Here is a 22,760-nt window from a genome sequence, read left to right on the forward strand (position 1 = left end):
GCCTTATCATAAAGACTCATGGCCTACGTTGCTGACATTAAAGTGGGACTCCGCAACAAAATCACCACAATGATTGTGACATAGCAGTAATGCTTGCGACGTCAGGAACATACATACGAAATATCGCGTTCAGAAATTGCGCAGATTTTATTCGAACGCATTATTACGAAGTGAATGCTTCGCCTCTGTGAAGCCAGGGGGCGCTGAAAGCAACACTGCCGACGTCATCCTGCATGAAAGAATGTAGCAGACGACAATGCCGGGTGAAGTCACAGGATCTTCCTCAGGGCGAACCGCTGTGCGCTTTGCACGTTGGTTTCGGTTTGGTATTGTCATCATTTACGAATTAATTACTCGCATAAGGGTCGTTGAAGTTGTAACTGCGGACCGGTTTACTGGCAGGGACATGGATCACAATTTCATCGGCGACTCATAGAATAGAGAGGCTTTGTCCTCTCAGGAAATATGTAAGACACACTCTTAAAAATGAACTTCACCGCATAGCACGCTCTTGGCCAACCATCATGTCGACTGATATCGCTATCTGCCCCGATTTGTTGAGAACGGGAGGCGTACGCCTTTTTTTGTGACAATTATGAACAGCGTAAGTATCACAGAAAAGGCGTACACCTCTCGTTTTCAACAAATCAGGGCAGATAGCGATATCATTCGAGATTATGGTTGGCTAAGAGCGTGTCATGCGGTGAAGTTCATTTTTAATAGTGCAGCTGTATAACAATCAAGACGATGCCCGCCGCAAAAAGAAAGTGCCAAGGACTGATAGATCCCTACCCGAGAAACATCATCATGGCGTCGGTAGAGAAACTGAAACCGAAACAAATCGCAAGGGGAGGGCATGGGCTTTACGAATGGACGCTTGTTCGCCGACTCCTATTGCAAGAAAAGTAGGACCTAAGGTCGCATCCCTTTCAGGGACCATCGTAGTCCCCCGAAGCCCGTCTCTTTCGGGCGCGACCTTGTACGCCTCTATAGCTTATAGAGTGTAGTTCAACCAGGGCCGGTGCTAGGGGTGTGTGCGGGGGCCCTTTTCACACCATAGCAGTAATGGAAAGATAAGAGATAAGATGTTCGCAGTCGGAGATTTTAGCGGTACGGGAAATGGCAGCATGCTGTTTCAGATCCGAAGACTGAGTGCATGCCAGAGGACACACTTCACATATGTGCGGCCTTTTCGCTGTACGTGTCGACATGCGGCGTTCCAGACTTGAACCGTGTTGAAGGAACCGTGTTGAAGGAACATTGTTCCGTGGACTGAACGTCGCAGCACACAGTTCACATTTGTACGGCTTTTCTCCTCTGTGCGCAGACACGCGGCGTTTCGGATCTGAGGGCCGAGTCCATGCTATGGCACACGGGCCATTGCTGGATTCGCTTCGTCGCGTATCGAACCACGCCAGTGAAATTTTTTTCTTTCCTGATTGCGCGTTAGCGCCGCGAAGCAACTGTGGCTATGAGCGGCGTTCAGATGTGGACAGCTGGAGAGAGGACAGCAGGAAGGAGTGTGGGACGGGGGATTAGTATGAGTCCTGGGACGACTTCAGGGGGAACTGTGCCGACATGCGTCTGGAAAGTCTCGGAAAAACCGAGGGAAAACCTCAGACAGCACAGCTGGTGGTAGGATTCGAACCCACCACCTCTCAAGTCTTCAGCACGACCTTGATTACCACCAGCGAGCGGACGCCTTAGCCCACCAGGCCATGCCGCAGGTCCAGCAAACATCGCAGGCGTTGAGCAAGTCATTCTCGAAAACCGGAGGGCAATAGTGTGGCGGGCGTTGCCGCGTGCAGCGTGATATCAGCGTCGACAGGGTGGAGACAATATTCTTCCACGGCATTTATCGTCCTGCAAAGTCTGCGCAAGATGGGTTTCCCAGACACCTCACTTGTGACCAGAAGAGAGCGCGCATGACAGTCTCGGAGCAGCTGCTGAACCAGCGTCAATCCGAAGGAGACGTATTTTCGCCATGAATCATCACACGGCGTGAAACCTGAATGCATCATTGTATCACATAGGCAAAAACCAGCAACATTGAATGGCGACGTCAGGCTTCCGTCCCGCCAAAGGAAAGCGAGGTACAGCCGTTCGCAGGGAGGTCCATGGGAACTGTTTTCTGCGACATGCGGGTGTCATCTATGTGGACATCTTGGAGCAAGGGGGTCACGAGTAATGCCCAGTTCTGCTGTACGTTGATAAAGGGTACCCCCGTGCGAAACGCATTTCGCTAGAAAGGGTCTGGGGTGTTGTCAGGAAGGGTACTTCTTCTTCGTGACAATGTCTGTCTTCACACGGCGAATTTGCCGGTAGCAATCATGGTCAGAACGCGCTGGGAGATTTTGTCCAATGCCCCTCACAGTCCAGATTTAGTCCCAAGTGATTATAACCTGTTTGGGTCCCTTGACGAGCCCCTTGGAAGAAAGACGATCCACACCGATGAAGTCACCCCTACAGAAAGATGACCTGTAGTCAGGGTTGAAAAAAATCTGGATCCTTTTTAAAAAGACCCTCTTCAGTGGGCCGTTTTGGATAAAACCCGGATATTTTTGGAGAATACAGACAAGCCTAGGAATATGACAGAGAGTAAAAATAAATGTGTTTTGCTGTTTTTCTTGTTTTCGGGTGACCTCTCATGGTTTCGGCTTATCGAACAGCCCGTCCTAGCAACATGCATGAGCATGAGTTTTTATTGTTTTCCGAAAGTTGGAGTCCCAAGCACTCGTGGGTGAATGGTGTAGACACTACATGTCTGGGATTAACTGTCGTAGTTACAATGCCTCCAGGAAGCAGAAGAAAGCCCCTCCCTGAATGGGCAGAAGTAGAAGAAAACGGGAAAAAGTTAAATCGGAAAAGTTAAAAAAGTCAAGTGAAAAAGCTACAATGCTAAAAAAGCTAGAAGTTAATGTTGCGCGTACCTAAGCTTTTGTAAACAGCCAACACCACAACGAAATAAAAGTGGCAGTTTTCCGTGTGACGTTGAATTAAGATCGATTTTCACATCACATCTGGACAAAATCTCTTAAAAAATCCGGATAAAATTGCGTGGATAAAAGCCAAAAAATCCACCGGATTAAATCCATATGTGGATTAAATCCAAACAACCCTGCCTGAAGTTGGTGCAGTGGGAACACCAGCAGCCCACTCCTGTCAATGCCAAAGTCATCGAAGAGTTATCACAGCAATGCCAGCAGTGTCTAGATGCACACGGCGAATACTTTCAAAGCTGACGCAGTTTGGCGCTTCCCGAATTTTCCATTGCATTAAACCTCATTAAACGCATATTGTATTGTATTGTATTGTATTTATATGTATATTGTGTCTGTTTGCAGTGCAGTGTATTGTATTTGAGTGTGCCAACGTTAGGGTCGTCATGACCGTTCTTGGGCACCAACAAAACATTATTATTATTATTATTATTTTAAAAAAAGAGAGAAACCGAGAGTCTCGATCAACCTTGAACGACTTATACGAATCGACCGCCTCCTCATCATCAGCAGCAGATCTTTAGATCTTACTCCGTTCAAGGGGAAAATCGTTCTGACGAGCGAGAGGACATGACCTGTCCGAGCGAACGACATGGTTGTATGTGAAGTCGGGCCCCACTATGTTGAGTATGCTACCCTCCTTTTAAGTAACATTGTAATCGAAACACAGCAAAAACCCCAGAACGAAAAATGGAGATACCGACCGCCTTGGGTCTTTTTACTTTCACCAACAACGAAAAGCTATGGCCAACGTAGTTGTCGTTGGTGGTGTTGGTATGGTATGAGGTACAATAAAGGAACTCTTGATAACATATTTATTTACATCACACTTATCTGAAACCAGAGTACGACTACGGAGTACTTAAGTAAGGTAGCACTCCGAACAATAAATAAGTTAGGACTCGAAAAGCAAGTTCATCAACGAGGAGGTATGTCCCGCAGAAAAGGCAACATGCATACTTCAGAGCGTCCGTAATCGTGCAATTAAAGCAGAACAAACGCGAACATACATGACTTTGAACCAGAGTGAAATACGTGTGCAATCAAGTGTCTCGTTAATACATCAGTTCAATAGCACAACAGACATGTTAAGTCGATGCAAAATATCGCGACGTGATTGTACTGCTGGTTTTCCGGCAAGCCAGACGGCACCAGTAGGCCTGTCGTCTGCTACGAAGTTGGTGCTGTCGTCTGCTACTGTGGTTGCGCCGTAGGATTTGTCCCACAGTTAGCTGCGTTCGAAAATGCATGACCTCGAGCGATGGCCCATATGTGACAGCAGGAAGATATGATTCACTTGCTTCTTCCGCTGAAGTGAATATGTGCTGGTCGTTGTAGTGGTTTTTAGTGAAGCGCGGAATGCCTTCGCAGTGCTCGTTCGTCGTTGACGGCAGGGTTGGTCACCTTACAAGCTTGTCCCCGCGCGGTTCCCCACGAGGTAGTGCCAAAGCACCGGCAACGTCACAGTTCATATAGGGAAATATAAGCTTCTGTAACTCTACATTCGCTGTTTCCCTGCAAGGATGAAGGATGTCTTCGTCAATCCAGTCACTGGAGCCAAAGTTAAAACCGAAGAGTAAGCCTTTAAGAATACCACAATCGCAGTGTTCCCTGTACGGTTGGCAGAAGTACAGAACGGCTTTCTTCACATCTTCAACTCTGTCACTGAGGTTCAGATAAGGGTACAGAGATTGAAACGCAGAATGAAGCGGGAGGCCGTAACCAGATTCCAGGATTACTTTTCCTAAGCTAGCGGGACTAAGCTTACTGGAAGAATGATAGAGGGCCACCACCGGACCTGAGGGCTTGCATAAATCACCTATCCAGCCCAATTCAAAAAAGTGAGTGTGCTCATCGGTAAATGACATTACAGGCGAGTCATCAATGGGATGATAGACAGATGAGTGAGGAAGAAGTAAATCAGGGATGTCAGGATGACACTTGTCTCTAGATAAGGTGCACCTGTAGGCTTCAAAGAGTGGCGTGCCATGAGATGCGTCGCAGTAGTATGTCTGCGAACGGAGAAGTAACAATTTTATGAGGTGGATTTTTCCCGCAGCTACCGCGCCTCCCAACGCGGTACCAAATTTCGAAGGAACGTGAACCGGAGTACGTGGAAGGAGGAACCGCACCCACTCAGTCATGTCAATGCCCAGCATCATGCGATTTCGAACATACGAATGCAACACACCTGCCCCAGTGCGGTCAACGGCTCGAACGTCGCAGTACGGATGCAGGAGCTCGAAAGCATCTGTAGACGTCACAGAAAACATGATTGTTGCTCCGTTCGTATCCCTGATGGTGTCGACAGCCACACGGTGAGGGCCCTCTTCTCCGACCTTCAAGCAAAACTCTCTGAGGAGAATGCTCAGCAGGGAAAGATGATTACCTTGCACGGCTTTATATAACACAGAACGCTTCAGATCTTTCTCTCTCATGATGTTCCTGAATGTGCCAGGTATTGCTTCTGACCAGTCGATCTTCGCATCATGGTAACGAGCACAGAACTCATCCAATCCCACCGCTCCGTCCAACCTCTCGAATTTCTCCAAATACATGAGCGGTGTGATGCCGAAAGCATCTTTTTTTTCGACTGCGTCGCTTATTGAAAGGTCCTTTAAAATGACTTTATTTTCATAGAGTACAGCCACATGCGCGAGCGTCCGACCGAATTCGTCAAGACGGTGCATGTCTTCTGCGGTTGGACGACTAGGCAGAGGAAAAACATTCGAGTTGACAATAGCAGAATGCAGGGGATGAGAAAATGTCGCGAAGCCATCAAGAAACTTTGCAACACTGCTAAAGTTTCCACCTCTTGCATATATGTCTAGCACCAAGGTCCTCAGGTCTTCGGTGTCTTTTCTGGACTTCTTGATATTTTCGAAGAGAAAATGTGCGGCTAAGAATTCGGCGAACGTCTTGTGGATGAACACTGGAGTTCCGTTCTGGATTATATCAATTAGACCGCTACCTAAGTAGTTGCGAGACACTTCTTTCATGAGTCTTCCATCTGGTTTCAAGGCTTCGAGATCAGATTCTGTCAGCACTCTCTCTCGAAACCGTTGCTCGCTGAAAATTATATTCGCGGCGACTAGGCCGAGGTCTGCATAGAAGCGTTCCCTTAAAAGTTCATTGGCGTATTTTGTAGCAGTAGTAGCGTTACCAATGTCTACCTGAATTTTTTCCTGCATGTGGAGTTTGTGCTTGTAGTCCACGAGCCTTCTGTAAAGGTCAAAGGTATTGCCAATCTTTCTGACATAAATTTCAAACGGCTCCTGCGAATAATCCTGCTCCATGTCAACTATCGTACGAATGAAAAGGGGATTTGCCAAGGGCGTCGGATTTCTTAAGCTGTCCCAAAGGCTTGTGCCACAGGTAAAGAAGAAATGCAAAGAAAACATTGTTAACCTATCAGCAGCCCTCGCGCGCAATTCATCATCAGGGACAGAGGTCGAACTTTTTGTCCTCAAGTATTTCGCTAGACATTCGATACTCTCACACAGTGAGAACGAAGCTAGTTCAAGAGGGCGTACGGGAGTGAGATCTCGTAAGATGTCCTTAAAAACTGGACGAGTGAAAATAATTATCTTGGAAACTTGGGTTTGCGAGAGCCACGCCACAAGCTTGAGAATGCCATCTCGACTGTCTTCCACGATTTCATCAAAGGCATCAAAGATAATGAAAACTTCGAAAGGAAAACGACGACGCACGCTTTGTTCAAACCAAACAAACTCGAGTCCCTCTACTTTCACTCCGCATAAAAACGCCAGATTTTTTAGATACTGCACTTCAGTCTGTAAGTTAATGTCTCCAACTTTCCGCGGGAGATCAACGTGCAGCACCCATCGCCTACTTACTTCTTTCTTTAGTTTTCCACAAAGCCTAGTTGCCAAGACGCTTTTCCCAATGCCTGGCGCACCACAGATAACGACAACCTTGCGCAGCGATCGCACAACAGAGTCTTCATCTGTGTACGCACTTTCTGTGATCGGAAGGCGATGGAGAGGTCCGTTGGATTTGATCAAGGCAAAACGGTCGAACGCTACGTAGTACCTCAACAGATGCACAGTCTTGTTATGGAAGTAAGGTCTTTCCTTGAGGAGTTCATAATCGTCGATGTCATCGATGAGCACATATCTCTGGAAATGATCTAACGTCTTCCCATGGTGTACCTCGCGAACCGAAGGAAGAATTCTCATGATAACCTCTTCGGAACACTCGTAGAAAACGAACACCTCATCCCGCATACGAAATTCTATTGCCGATAGATCAATCCAAAAAGCGCCAGTTTCTAACCTTCGTGTCACGTAACAATCGCCGATGTCGTTTCTTAATTCGCGAAGCGATGGGCCTACGTCGATGTACCGGAATTTGCAGAGCTTCAAGAAAGCTGTCGTATCTACTAGCTCAACAAAGCGGTGCAAAGGTGCCACATCTTCAAACTTCACATGGAACTCCTTCCCTTGAAATCGTACGTGGGACCGTTGCGCGACTTTGTCTTTGCATCCTTGCGTGATGTTGTCAAAGCGGGCTTCCTGAACATATTTGACGTGAAGGCGTGTATCAAAGTAGTCGACCCTCTTCACTCGTTCGATAATGTACTCTTTACTCTCTTCTTGCGCAACTAGAAGAACTGTTGTGCCAACCACATACGAAACACGACCCAAGAATATCAGTGCGCGTTCAAAGGCGTCCACATGTTCAGGCCTCTCGAACACTACAACCACAAAGTTGCACTTGTAGTCGATCAACACGTCATCTAATGCATCATCCCACTGAGAAGCATCGAGGAATAAGTACGGCTGTCCCGTAGACTTGACAGCGTCATGAACCAGTATCTCGAGTAGCTGCAAGTCAGAGGCTGTGAGCATTAAACGTGGTCCTCCACCCGAGACCACTTGCATCAATGAGTTCTTCTTGAATGTCACCCTTAGTGCATCTGTAGCAAAAGCTTTTCCAAGTCTGTCATTTGCGCTTCGAATTTCCTCTGCATCCTTTCCCGGGCATACATTCTGTAGGTACTGGACCACGTCTGGGATTACGGCATCCAGGAAATACTGGTACAGCTCCATGGCTTGCTCCTCAAGGACACCAGGACCGCCACGCAGAACAAGTATGTGGGGAACACGGACTATTAACTCTTCTTCCGTGTGACGAGGAAATGCTAGACATAGAATACGGTCGAGTTTGCGTCCATGTTCCTGCACTTGTTTTTCCATGCGTTTAACGATGCCTTGATATCGCATTTTCTTGTCGTCATCGTGGGCGAAGTAGGGTTTTCCGCCATTTCTGTACACCAAATGAAGAGCGAGATGACAGAGTTCGTGGGCTAAGGTGCCCGCGACCTCTGCATCTGCATCTCCACTCGTTGAACAAGGATCGGCTACGGCCTTGGCTGCGATAAAAATTTCTTCCTTATCACGGTCCGTGATCCCGAGATCGTATCTTCCTCCACCCCCCATCATGCATTGGACGTCGCCCCTCTCAAAATCGTACCGGATTTTCAGATGCTGGGATGTAGCGGCTGCTTTCAAAATATTTACAAGTAATTCGATGCCGTTCAATTTTTGGAGCAAGTGGTCTACCTTTGTTCCAAAGGATTCGTGGTTGGACAAACACTGTGACTTGCTTTTAAGGTAATGAATGTAGGAGTCTGGATATCTCGTCACAAAGTACTGTTGCCGTTGCAGTTCAGACTTTTGAAGAAAGTCCAGACTATCAAGGCATTTCCTTTCCGTCTCGTTCATGAAGTCGCACTTGTGTGACAGCAACAATCCGTAGATAAAGAATGAGTCTTTCTCAATCGCTCTGTGGAGTGCTGATTCTGTGTTGTCTGGACGTAACCATAGCTTGAGGTGAGGTGCACTTTGGAGGCAGTGTTGCACTTGAATACAATCTCGCTCGTCTATCGCCTTGTGCATCTTTTTCCGTATATCTTTCCATTCTGGTGACTTTTCTTCATCCATGATGGGGTTGTCTTGAGGTGACGCTGCCATTGTATTTCCGGGGTGCCCTGCAATGGAGTGATATAAAATTGAGCGGTGCAGTTTCATGAATCAACTTGATAACTTGAAGATATGTAACGTCCCATTAGGTTAGGAAACATTATAATATTTGCATGGTAAGAAAGTAGAAGTGTCTTACCACGCAGCCAATAATAAGTGACTCGTAACAAACAAAGTAACGTCTCTCTGGTACTCTCCTCTTCTTTTATATCTTATTTTTTGGAATATGATCTCGTACACGATTATCAATAGACCTCTACCTGTTTGTAAACAAATGACGTCATAATGTTCGACAGCGCCACGAGTTTGGTAGAGTTGAACTACATTCAAAGCTAGTGGCGAACAAGGTCGCGTCCGAAAGCCACGGTCTTGAGGAGATTACGATGGTCTCTGAAAAGGACGCGACCTTCGGCCCTACTTTTCTTTCAATAGGAGGCAGCGAACAATTGCCCATTCGTGGAACCCAGCTCTCCCCTTCCGATCTGTTTTGGTTTCGGTCTGTCTACCAACGTCATGATGACGTTTCTCGGGTAGAGGTTTATGCCGGAACTGGACTGAAATTTTATTGGCGCGTGAAAGGCCCATTCCACGCCACCGCTTTTGTTGTTGGTTTGCTTCAAAAATTGAACCTTAGGGCAATCAAGCCCCGTATGTTCCAATGGGTACGTTTTCGCTCCGTGAAAAACACAGACGAGAAAACGTTAGTGCGAAACTGGCCTTACAGAAACGCAGACCGCTCGTTGCGCCCAACACAGCAAAATATAACCTCGAACCGGTCATCCCGTTACGTCACATGTTTGTAAGCAGAGGGACGTCTATACTACTCTCGCCCGCCTGGCCGCAGCATTCCTTTTTCTCAAGGCCGCGTTCTGATTGGTTCTTAGGGAATGAACTTCACCACATAGCACGTTCGTAGCCAACCATCATCTCGAACGATATCGTTATCTGCCCTGATTTGTCGAAAACGGGGGGGGGGCGTACGCCTTTTTTGTGACAATTATGAACAGCAAAAGTGTCACAGAAAAGGCGTACGCCTCCCGTTTTCAGGTAACAACATCATTCGAGATGATGGGTGGCTAGCAGCGTACTATGCGGTGAAGTTCATTTTTAAGAGTGATAGTAGGTCGTGCGTGAAACATTCCGCGATAAGAGTTCCTTCGTCGCGCATGACGTTTTCCTGTGAGGTTAATTGAGGGCGGAGATATCAACGTCGCCGACGCTCTTTTGCCAACCACTTAATGTTCCAACGGAAACGGCAGGGGCAGGTCAAAGGCGCTGGGAGGCCTTAAAGGTCCCGGACACATATACGACCAAGCGCGCGACACGACATGCGATGCGTCGGAGTGCAAAGCATCCTAGGACGAAGTTTTGCGAAATGGGTCGTCGTAGCAGCCCTCTCCGGTTTGTCGCGGAGCAACAGACCCGCTTGGATATTTCCGCTCATTTCGTCGTGTTGTCGTGAGGAGCCGGTGACGTCACGAGCTAAACCGCCAATGATGAGTCTGCGTCTCGCGCGTGTGCCCAGCACCACCTACACTGTTAAAACAGAACTTCACCACATAGCACGCTCATAGCCAGCCATTATTCCGAATGATATCATTCTGTGCATTGATTTGTTGAAAATGGGAGGAGGCGCCTATCTGGGACAGATTATCTTGTCCCAGATAGGCGCCACCCCCCTGTTTTGAACAAATCAGGAAACAGAATGATATTATTCGGAATGATGGTTGGCTAGGAGCGTGCTATGTGGTGAAGTTCTGTTTTAACAGTGCAGATAGAGAAAGTCTTCTTACTCGTCGACGTGACGTAACAACTGATAGCCAGCCAATCAGGATCGTGTTTTCAACGGCGGTAGCCAATCACGAACGAGCTTTCAGCGGTCGTCGCCACGGAGAAGAACCACCGTCGTCTGCGAGCAGTGATATATCTTGGTCACGACTGATTTTCTGGAAGGCGTGTTGAACTTTTGGTCTGCAGATTCAAGTTTGCAGGTTCTAGCTAGGGTGCAATCATTTGCGTGTTCTTGAATTTGCAGAACGGCGAATCGCAGTAGCAGACGAATTCTGACTACATATGTCCACGTAGCGAAGAAGGGAGAGGGGGCAATAAGTAGGCCTTCTGTATCAGGGTGGCGTTGGTGTAGGAGAAGCTGGAGAAGCCGAGAAGTCCTCGCAAAGATCCGTCCTCACTTTGTAAAAACGATGGGTGAATCTACGCGCGCAGAGTTCAATAAGAAGTTGATATCTTTGGTGGAAGAGCGCCCCTCGAGAACCATATACTGGCGACCAATAAGTTTGACACAGAAAGGTCACTCCTCCTGCTTTTCTTTTCTCTTTTTTTCTTCTTTGTCTGTTTTGAACAACGGAATGTCACTGTGGTGCGAACATGAAAATCGCGCGCGCTGACTGTGCGACGGAAATACGCCTCTACTTCCGCCGCCTGTTTACGACGTCACGTCGGGCGTCGCCAAGTAAGGCGTCGCTGTGTAAACACTGCAGCGACTGAAGCGCCAAAGTGGTGGGTGCCGGCCACCCTTGGAACTATTCGCGTGTACTGGCGCATATGACCACGTGTGTTTGCTTTGCCCACCAGTGGGAAGATCACGTGACAATGACGTAGTTCTCGGGGAACTCTATTCGGCCAGTCGCTTTTTGGGACCCTTACTAGATCGGAAACAATAGAAAACGCGATACGCGCTCCTCGTAGTGGCTGACGTCACTCTGTAAAGCCCGGATATGAAAGCTCCTTCTACCGTATCGTTTTCCAACCCTACTGCGCATGTGCTAAAACTCTCCGTTGTTGAAGCCGCCGGAACATTATTTTTAAAACAAAGTACGGGACATTAAAAAAAACCGGTAACGTCGCCATATTTTAACATTGCATAGCGTCGAAAGTAATTGATGCGATTCAAAACCGGCCAGTCCAAGCTCGTGCAACGTATCCCTCATCCGGTGACGACGTATAAACACGTAGCAGCAAGTTTAGTACAATTTTCGCAACTAGACCATTCTTATTAACTGCCTCGGCAGAATAAATGAATAAATAAATAAATTTTCCTATATCCCGAAGGAATTCTAAATCCTGGACACGCCCTCCGAATCTATATAGCCGAAAAGGAAATTCAGAAACGTACAGCTTGTACCGAATGTGCATGCGTGGATATTGATAATAATTCGGGCGCGTTCTTCATTGAAAAACGTGTAATTGTACTACTTCCTTTACTGTTATTACTACTAAAGCAACAGACTCACCTTATGTTGTATCTGCTTCCTGCATGATGCTCGTCCACTTCAGAACTGAAGGTGCCACAAGTCATTTCTATATTGGGTGATAGATGTGTGCTGTCACTTAGCAACAAGATAGACGCTCTCTCGTATGCAAGCACTCGTGTCCCATCAGTGTTGGCGCTTATTGCCGATATGATCGAACCTTTGATCTGCGTGTTGTTTGAGATAGGCAACAACAGTTCTCTATCTGGGTTGGCAGTAATACCTGCGACCCTTGACCATAATCCAGTTCTCCTTTGTTTCGTCCTTTTACATTTTCTCTCCAGGTCGTAGCACGACCAAAGTTCCCCCGAAGTCCCTCTCCAACGTTTTGGGAGCTGTTTGGAGTTCTCTCCAAAGTCCTTGGGTTCGTCGTGTCATTAAAGGGTTTGCTGTGTTTGATAACGTGCCGTGTCCTTGTGCTTCCAGTCTCGTGGTTTTCTCAATTTGCGATGTACAGCTCGTATCAGTGTTAACATGAACACCGTTCCGGCTTGTGGACCCTGGTGGCGATTAGAAGAAATAACGGCGTTTGGGTCATCTTATTCCAGTTAGAGGGGTGAACATCGTTATGAAGACGCTGTTTTCTGCTATAGGCGCTGGCACACTCTTAAAAAATGAACTTCACCGCATAGCACGTTCCTATAGCCAACCGTAATCCCGAATGATATCGTTAGTTGCCCCGATTTGTTGAAAACGGGAGGCGTACGCCTTTTTTGTGACAATTATGATCAGCACGGGTGTCACAAAAAAGGCGTACGCCTCCCGTTTTCAACAAATCGGGGCAAATAACGAGATCACTCGAGTGCTATGCGGTGAAGTTCATTTCTAAGAGTGCAGGGTAGGTCTCTTGTCACTTCGCAGACTGCAGCGGTGTTCAAATTAATTTTGACGCGAACTGTACTAGATCGTCCGCACCCTACAGCACATCTTTGCCGTTAAAGTTCTCCCTCGTGGGTCTTCGGAAGGACCCGGAGAACTTGGACATACGCCAATCGTCTATACGTACGGAATCGTTGCCGGCTTCGAAGTAAGCAGCAAACGGGCTGGTTATGTTGCCAGCGTAGTTTAACAGCTTGTTACTTGTAAACCCAGCACAAGAATTTATACATGTGTCAGGAAACGCTAAATAATTTTATTTTGCAAGTAAAATTGCGGTAAAACGGCTCGAGGCGACGTCTGGTGGGAAATAATGCCAAATTTTATCGAGCAACAGTGATCTACGTTCCGGAACGGCTTGCTGCTCATGATGACTACGTAGCCGACACGTAGACAGCTTCTTTTGTTTTAGATACAGTGTTGTCTGCATGCAATGTAGTTTTGCCGCCGTACTTGGACGAGCAGTGCGCTGTTGGTGTCGACTTTGACAGTGTTGAAGGTAATTTTCAATCTTAATTTTCTAAAATAAACTATGAGCGCAATTGGGACGTAACAGTACTGAGGGCAACAGGCTATCCAAAGGATAAATTATCTGAGATTTCAGCTATACTGCTTTACAGTACTACTGCAGTTACATCACTTGGAAAGCGGTAATGATCTCGTGACAATGCGGGGATCCGAGACAAGGGAAAATTAACAGACAACAAATTCTCTGTCCCTGTCTATCTCTTCTGTCTGTCTCAATCCCATGTTTCCCTGTCTCCGGTCTTCTCGTTGTCATTATGAACCAGCTAGTCCGCGCCCTTTCACTGTTATCGGTAATGATCTCACCTCTGCATTTAGGAATGCAGGGCAGGGACCTTCCCAGCACCCCCCCCCTCGCAGCCCCCCGCCTCCAACCCTTGCAACACCCCCTCAGAGGGGGGCGTACGCCCCCCTCTCTCTTCGAACCAGTAAGCGATAACCCTATCATTCTTGGCAATGGTTGGAGCACAGCGTTCTATGCGTTGAAGCTCTGTTTTTAGAGTGTAGCCGTGTTCACCTTAAGAAGGAAAACACGTCTAGTCCGTCAGCTATCAAAGTACACTCTTAAAAATGAACTTCACCTCATAGCACGCTCCTAGCCAACCATAATCTCGTATGATATCGTTATCGGCCCTGATTTGTTGAAAACGGGAGGCGAAGGCTTTTTTTGTGACACTTATGCAGTTCATAATTGTTCGCACTCCCGAAATACTCGCCGGAAAGGCAAAATGTGCCACCAAAGCAGCAGATATGGGCGTACCCCCCCCCCCCTCACTAAAACAAACAAACAAAACAACAACAACAAAAAAAGATGAATATCTTGGGAATATCTCTGGTGGAGGGGCACTACGCTATGACTGGAAGGCGTCATGCGGCCGCCTAAGCCAGTCGCAGAAGTCCTTTTATTTGTGGACGGAGAGCGGAGACGAGCAGTACACTCTTAGAAATGATCTTCACCGCATAGCACGCTCCTAGCCAAACATCATCTTGAATGATATCGCAATCTTCCCTGATTTGTTGAAAACTGGAGGCGTACGCCTTTTTTGTGACAACCATGAACAGCATAAGTGTCACAAAAAAAGGCGTATGCCTCCCGTTTTCAACAAATCAGGTCAGATAACGATATCATTCGAGATTATGCTTGGCTATAGGAGCGTGCTATGCGGTGCAGTTCATTTTTAAGATTGTAGGTAGTTGTCTTATCCCGAAGTATTAGGGCGCACTGCTTCTTTTTCGAAAACGATTTCGCGGTTCTGAACGAAAACAACAACAACTTTATTTTCAGATGATGCACGGGGAGTTCTTAACGAAACATTCGCAGATACGTTCTTATAATACCTCACGAACAAAGTCTCAGTCTAACTTCGGAATCGATCAGTCTGCAGGAGATTGTCTCTTTAAGTATTAACTATATAAATAAAGTAGTAGTGTCCTCATGAAATCGGTTACCCCCTTCGTTTTTTATTTTTTTTTATTTTTTTATTTTTTTTTTTTATGCTCCGCTGCATAATCTCCGCGCCGCGCGGATGCGTGCTCCTATATACGGGAAGCCCGGCGGACCGCGATATATCCCGGGATATAAGCGGGATATTTGCGTTGAGGATTACACCAGCGGAGGGAGGATTACGTGGAACAATGAAGCCGAGCCCTGCGTCGGTACCTGACAGAGCATCAACATCATCCAACCGGGCATTGTGGTGAGACCGAAGGCAGCGGTGGCTTCCGGTCGCTTTGATCCATATATGGAAAGGGGATATGTGAGTATATACACCAGCTCGGTCGCATTTTGCTTATATGTTCAAGTGTACGTTGCATATTGGGCTCCTTGGGGAACACTGACACAGATATTAGGTTCCTTTGTGCGATAAAATGTATAACCATGAGTCCGTTTGAAGAGAGAAAGAGAGAGAGAAGAACACATAAACTAAATCCTGTACACTCAAAAGAACAGAATTTCACCGCATAGCACGCTGTGCGCCAATCACTGCCGCGAATGATAGGGTTGTCGTTTCTGATTCGAGGAGAGAGGGGGCGTACGCCTTTTTGTGACAATTCGGACATACGAAAATTGCTAAAAAATGGCGTACGCCCCCCTCTCTCTTCGAACCAGTAAGCGATAACCCTATATCATTCTTGGCAATGGTTGGAGCACAGCGTTCTATGCGTTGAAGCTCTGTTTTTAGAGTGTAGCCGTGTTCAACTTAAGAAGGAAAACACGTCTAGTCCGTCAGCTATCAAAGTATTACCGCGCCGCGTGGATAGGATGGCTGGACACGCAGAGGTCACGCTCGCTTCTTCGCAAGATAATGCTATTCATCATGCCCACTCTGATTCCGTATTGACTGTTTAGACTCGGCACGTGACACTACGCTGCGCGCACTCTTAGAAATCCACTTCACCCGCATAGCAGGCTACTAGCCAACCATAATCTCGAGTGATATCGTTATCTTCCCTGATACACAAAATATATCGTTATCTCCCTGATTTGTTGAAAACGGGAGGCGTGCGCCTTTTTTTTGTGTGTGTGTGTGTGTGTGTGTGTATGAAAATTATTAACAGCATAAGTGTCACAAAAAAGCCGTACACATCCAGTTTTCAACAAATCAGGGCAGATAACGATATCACTGGAGATTATGTTTGGCTAGGAGTGTGCTATGCGGTGAAGTTCATTTTGAAGAGTGTGGTGGCGCTGCAGTATTTCTCCTGGCGCGCTATTGAGTCTGCTTATTTCCAACGATGTATGTAGTTGACGGACTAGATTTCTTTTGCTTCTTAAGTAGACTGTAGTTCAATTTACTCTCGGGCACTGCAAATACTTTCCGAGTATTTCAACAGAAACTTCCAGAGAAACTTTCCGAGTATCACCACAGGCGTGAGCTATGCGTTGTATGCATCTTCCCTCAAACTCGCAACAAGCGCCACGCGTGACTGCAACCCAATCATTTAATTGTTTAACGTCCAAGGCAAAGACCTCCTTATTCTACCTGGAGATGCGAGGTCTCGCACGAAAAAGCGTTTTTTTTTCTTCTTCTTCTTCTTCTTTTTCGTTTCCTTCCTCAGCGTCAGAAAATTTAAATAAAATGTACAATCCCGAAAATATTATAGAATATCCATACCACCGCACATTACACTATATTGTTATGTAATCTGTCAGCTAAGAAATCTTACTCGTGCAGGCGTAAAAATTTCGTGCGCTTTTTACAACTTGCCGGGCAAAAAAAAAAACGAAATACGATATTTTTTTGTTTTTCAGCAATTGCAGATTTCCGGAAATTTGTCTACCCATTCGGCGCACTTCCCCCGCTTCAAACCGACCGCAACCGACCGCTAACTTCTCCCGCAGCCCACCATGCGGCGCCACCCGCCTCTCTCTCCCTCAATGCCGCCTCTCCCTCATTGGAGGAAACGAGAGCGCGCCAGCAGCCGGCTTCCCCTGCACGATCGGCTTCCCCGCAGCAAAAGATCTGCGCGGTCCCACAACGGCAAGATGTAGCCGCAGTCCCCCTTCACGAAGCATCTTCCTCCTTCGGATCGTCGCACACACACACATAACCCCCCCTCTCCGGTAGCATCACCGTGTAGCTTTCACCGCATCATGAAGGTATGTGAGAAGACACTTTTTTTTTTCTTCTTAAATTCCTTCCAGCGTGTTGCATGAATGCGGGAAGGTTGGTGAGCTCTTTCCTTACAAGTGGACGCGTGAATGGGCCATTTCTGGCGCAATTTCGATCCCGTTGTATGGCTTCCGACACCTGTTTGAGATGCCCGCCGGTTGCAGTTTCTTCTCGCTCATTGTGAACGAGGCACGGGATTTATTAATTTATTTATTTATTCGTTTATTTATTTATTTATTGTCAAAAGGGTGAAGGGCCATAAGGCACTAGATGGGCGCAATAGTAATACCTTATATTACAACACTATTCATTGACTTTTTTTAGACTTCATATGACATTTGACGGGTTTTACTACTCAACTTTTTGATCCTGAAACTCAGTAGTATACAATGTTTTACTTTATTGTCCATCTCCAACATTCATTGGCGCATTATAGCTGTCGTTTCTCGTTTGCGTTATGTATTGTAACACCAATTCTCTGAACGTATTTTTTATCTCTGTTGTAACACGCAAAAAAAAACTGAACTACTGCGTGTTATTATAATGCTCTAAAAGAGGCGATACTTACTGAAAGGTTTTAAGTACGACATACCGAGGCGCAGTTTCTGGCTATTTTTCGGGTGCCCAAGTTCCATAAATGCATTATAAAAAACTAGAGACTTACTAACTGGCTATTGGCCTTAAAAATAAAAGGTCGTGATTGGAGAATGGCTGTCTCAAGTGCCACGCAGATTGTGTTAGCATTTGTGCTTGTTCTTTCTCGATAACCCGGATGCCAAGCATCAGTGTATCGCTGGAATTACTCGAGTAATACATAGAAATACATAGAATAATACATAGAGTATTAGTGATGTGATGTGACGTGATAGCGGAAGAAAAATAGGGCCCGAAGGGGAATGAATGGTAAAAGAAAGGAAAAAAAAAGAAAAGAATGGAGATGTTATAATCTCAAATTACTCGGGACTGGCAACTCCAGGAAGCGTTATCATGGGCTCATTATGTGTAAAACAAATAAGTGGAAATGAGGATGAGGAAAAAAAGAAGGAAAAGGAAAACTATACAAATCTATACCAATCGATAGTATTACTTATTAGAACTATAATGCCGATTTTTGCTAAGTATGGTGTATGTTTACTCCGATACAATGTGTCACTTATCGCCCGCCCCTATAGAACGTGAGAATGGGATTGATTCATTGATTGCAAGAAGAAAAACGTGGAGAGTGGACGGGAGTGGTAAGACAATATACTTATTCATTGCTCGAGCACGGCCATTGGGCGTGTGTCGGGGAGTGATTGCAGCGCACATATTGAGTGTGAAAATTGATCCGTATGAATCATCTGTGATCGAGTGTCACGTGTATGTGTTTGAGGTCGCCAGCCAATTGTGTTTCGCGGTACATTTCTTTTTTTTTAGCTAGGAACAGTGAAACTATTCGTTTATAAGTTAGCGGAGAATGTGTACTGCCTGCGTATTATACTCGTACTTTGCCTCTGAATGATGAATGCAATATCTCCCTTGTATCTTGTATCGTATATTTCGCGAACATCAACTATGCCCGTGCTTACGTTGGTTGCTTTATTAGCGTGAATGTTGAGCTAGAAGGAAGACACTGGACTGCAAAAAAAAAAAAAAAGTCAAAATGTTGTCTTAGTAGTCTCACACTAATACTTAGTAGTACTACTGTAGAAAAACAGTTTTTGATCGGAATATGAATGGCTCCTGAGCTGGGGCTTTCGCTTCAATCACACTTATATACTGTTTGTTATTGAACGAAGTCTTAAAATGTAACAAAATGCAAGTGAACAGATGTAACGGAGTTGAAGGTAGCCTTTCCTCGGGCTTGAGGACGACGGAACGCTCGGGCACACGGAGAAGTGGACATCTACGTTCCGTCGTCCTCAAGCTCAAGGAAGTTTATGCTACCTTCGATTTAGAATATAGACCGCACAAAACTAGAAATATTTGAACGATGTTAGATTAGATATATAGTTTCATCGTCGTAACTTATATTAGAAGCGTAGACCGTTATGCATTGTGCATTACCTTTATTACAATGTACCGTATCTTTACGTATCATGTATATAGACGTATAACGAACTTTCGTTGTAAACAGATCCACGTTGGATGAAGCTGCACATGATAGCTATAATTGCGAGGATAGTAACCAGCCATTATTTTACGAGCCACGTTAAATGGTTTTTGTTGCGTGCGCATTCCTGTTAACCCCGACTGCTGTCGCGATTAACCCCGAATCGTGTTGTAGATCTTGAAAAACGAAGATAAGCTAAGATTTAAGCAACGAACAACCAGTAAGTAAACAGTCTAATACAGCTACACACATAAGAAAAGAACAACGCTAGTGGAGAACTTTTTGTATAGATTTCGATTGATGTTGCGATTTTTTTAAATATATTTTTGAGTAAATATATTTTACTAAAATTGATACAAAAAAAACCCGGACACTTCCACTTTTTTAGCAAATCACGGTATCAACAAAGATAAGGATATCATTCACTCTAAAAACTGAACTTCACCGCATAGCACGCTCTGAGCCAACCATTGCCACGAATGATACGGTTATCGCTTCTGATTCGAGGAGAGAGGGAGGCGTACGCCATTTTGTGTCAATTTGGATATATGATAATTGACACAAAAAGGCGTACGCCTCTCTCTCTCCTCGAATCAGAAGCGATAACCCAATCATTCGTGGCAATGGTTGGCGCAGAGCGTGCTATGCGGTGAAGTTCAGTTTTTAGAGTGTTCTGAATTGTGGTTGATTCGGAGAATATTATGCGGTGAAGTTCTGGTTTTAGAGTGCACCTTACACTCTTAAAAATGAACTTCACCGCATAGCACGCTCCTAGCCAACCATCATCTCGAATGATATCGTTATGTGCCTTGGTTTGTCGAAAACGGGAGGTGTACGCCTTTTTGTGACAATTATGAACGGCATAAGTGTCACAAAAAAGGCGTACGCCTCCCGTTTTCAACAAATCAGGGCAGATAACGATATGATTTGAGATGATGGTTGGCTAGGAGCGTGCTATGCGGTGAAGTTCATTTTTAAGAGTGTACCCAATACTGGCAATAAATCGCTTTCTAGGATAATCGCCTCTTACCCTGATGCGAAATACCAGAGCACAATGACGAAGCATTCGTTGCATATAGGCATAAAAAGGAACACGTTACTTCAAAAAGTATTTTCTTCATCTTTCATTAACTCGTGAAACAATTCGGAAGAAACCCACGCGAAAGCAAAGTACGTCTGCGGCACGCATTCGCTTCAACAGAAGAATGCTTCCGCAAGAATGAGCACTGCACGCAAGCGAGGACCTGTGCATGTATGGCTTGTGAATACAGGCTTATATAGACGAGGGGACATCACGAAAAGCCCGGAGAGTCCTCGTAAGACGATGGGTTATCTGAAAAGCGGAAAGCGTTTCAAAGGCTCAAAAAGCTTCTGTAAAAAAAACAAAAACCCGAACTCTTCGCATGGGAGACACATACTGGCACTGTTCCAGGTTTTCTGAATGCCCGGCATTGAGAGTGAACCCTGTACCCGATCCCTCTACGCATTAGATGTCATTGTTACACCGTGATCGATAAGTGCTGCGAAGAAGACCTCAGATTGACTTCTGCCACCGAGTTTTGAAGCGATTGTGCTGAGCAGTACGGACCCGTTTCGAAATGAACCGATGGCGCACAACGTGGAGAAACAGTAAAGTTGGCTTTGCCCGCATACAAACGTGTTCTGCGAGTAAAGCATAGTTTTAAGGAAGCAAGCTTTGTGGTGACAAGCTAGTGAATTTTTTTTTTCACCGTTTTCTTTGTCCATTTCAAAGTGTTATTATGGGTTGTACGAGGTAAGTATACACAGCTATACAAGGAGAGACTATATATATATTCTTTAGATATTGTTTAACCGGTCCACTCAAAGCTATAGCGGGAGTTTTAACATTTCCCCTCAATTTAGTGAATTGATCCAGTTTTTAACGATAATTTTATTAATAATATTATATATATATATATATATATATATATATTAATAATATAATATTATATTAATAATAATGATATAATTTTAACCAATCCTGTCAAGTGAACCTCGGTTAGTGATTAAGCATTTCATAATTGTTCTTAGAAAGCCCTGTTTTGCCAAAAATCCATCGAAACTGATTTTCCGACCGTACCACATTTATCGGAGCATATACTTACTAACACTTTTCATCACTAAACTGACCTGAGAGGTTACAACGCGTACAATAATTTTCGGCAGCAGAGAAAGACAGAAAGGAGTAAATTGCGGAGAATTGCAGTTTCCACTCCTTGTACGTTGCAGCGACGCCCCATTTTAATACCCTGCTCACTCCAAATAGACCCTAAAAATCGCATAAATCTCCGTGTATGTAGTTCCGCAAGAGACTAACGGTCATGCCGTAGCACACTCTTAAAAATGAACTTCACCACGTAGTACGCTCCTAGCCAACCATCATCTCGAGCGACATCGTTCTTTCCCCCCGATTTGCTGAAAACTGGGGGCGTACGCCCTTTTTGTGGCATTATGTGCGGTGCTCTAGAATATCTAGAGCACATTTTGCTTATTCGTTGCCCACACTACCAACTTTCCTGAACCGCACACTCTCGGGGTCTCTTAACCAGCTGGACCCTCGGTCGTCCCCCCCCCTCCCCCCTCTCTCAAGATTGCTTGGTCCCTGGCCAAATCCAGTCCACCAACGCTGTGCCCTCAAAGCTCTTTTGACATTTTTGGACACCATATAGGACTTGGAACGTTATTGTGAAGAGGCTCATTATTTCATTCCCCACGTCATCATCAGCGATGAGTGGAGTATCGCCCCCTGGCGATGAAACTCCTCATCCATCATCTTAAAAATAAAGTTGTTGTTGTTGTGGCATTATGCAGTTCATAACTGCCACAAAAATGGCGTACGCCCCCCGTTTTCATCAAATCAAGGAAAAGAACGCTGTCATTTTCGGGTTCGCTATACAGTGAACCCTCGTTATTATGACCATGGTCGTTCCCGAAAATTTTGGTCATAATGTGGAATTGTCATATTAACGTGGGGGATTTGGAGAAGTTTCACTGCATTGTTCCCCAGGAGTATGGTCGTAAAGCGCGTATGTCAGATTATCGGGGGTCATATTAACGAGGGTTCACTGTACACTCTCAGAAAAAAAAGGGTGGAGCAGTTGCGCCTTTCAGGAGGTAACAGTTGTCGCATATGTTGTGCCTAAAAGGTTGCAAAAGATTCTACCTGCTACCTCACTCTCTGCCATAAATGATAGGGTTACCGCTTCTGATTCGGTGAGCGAGGGGGCGTACGCCTTTTTGTAGCAATTTGGGTATATGGTAATTGCTTTTGCCACACTGTTACACCCTTTATCAGACGCTATGTTGACCTACACTCTTAGAAATGAACTTCACCGCACAGCACGCTCCTAGCCAACCAT

The 22,760-nt window shown here is 45.6% G+C and overlaps 2 protein-coding genes across 2 annotated transcripts in view; one reads left to right on the forward strand and one right to left on the reverse strand.

The window, feature by feature from the left end:
- Positions 1 to 3,800: 3,800 nt before the first annotated feature.
- Positions 3,801 to 22,760, reverse strand: part of LOC135369903 (uncharacterized) — a 74,561-nt gene continuing 55,601 nt past the window's right edge. Inside the window, exons 4-5 of the mRNA XM_064603494.1 lie at positions 12,256 to 12,322; positions 3,801 to 9,012 (exon numbers count right to left, since the gene is read on the reverse strand). Coding sequence (XP_064459564.1) covers positions 4,400 to 8,995 — 4,596 coding nt within the window. The 5' untranslated portion in view covers positions 8,996 to 9,012; positions 12,256 to 12,322 and the 3' untranslated portion in view covers positions 3,801 to 4,399. The remainder of the gene's footprint in view (positions 9,013 to 12,255; positions 12,323 to 22,760) is intronic.
- LOC135369908 (uncharacterized) overlaps positions 17,076 to 22,760 on the forward strand; it is a 65,436-nt gene continuing 59,751 nt past the window's right edge. Inside the window, exon 1 of the mRNA XM_064603501.1 lies at positions 17,076 to 17,275. The gene's annotated coding sequence lies outside the window, so the exon portion shown is untranslated. The remainder of the gene's footprint in view (positions 17,276 to 22,760) is intronic.

Source organism: Ornithodoros turicata, chromosome 10, assembly GCF_037126465.1.
Source record: "Ornithodoros turicata isolate Travis chromosome 10, ASM3712646v1, whole genome shotgun sequence".
Lineage (NCBI taxonomy): Eukaryota > Metazoa > Arthropoda > Arachnida > Ixodida > Argasidae > Ornithodoros > Ornithodoros turicata.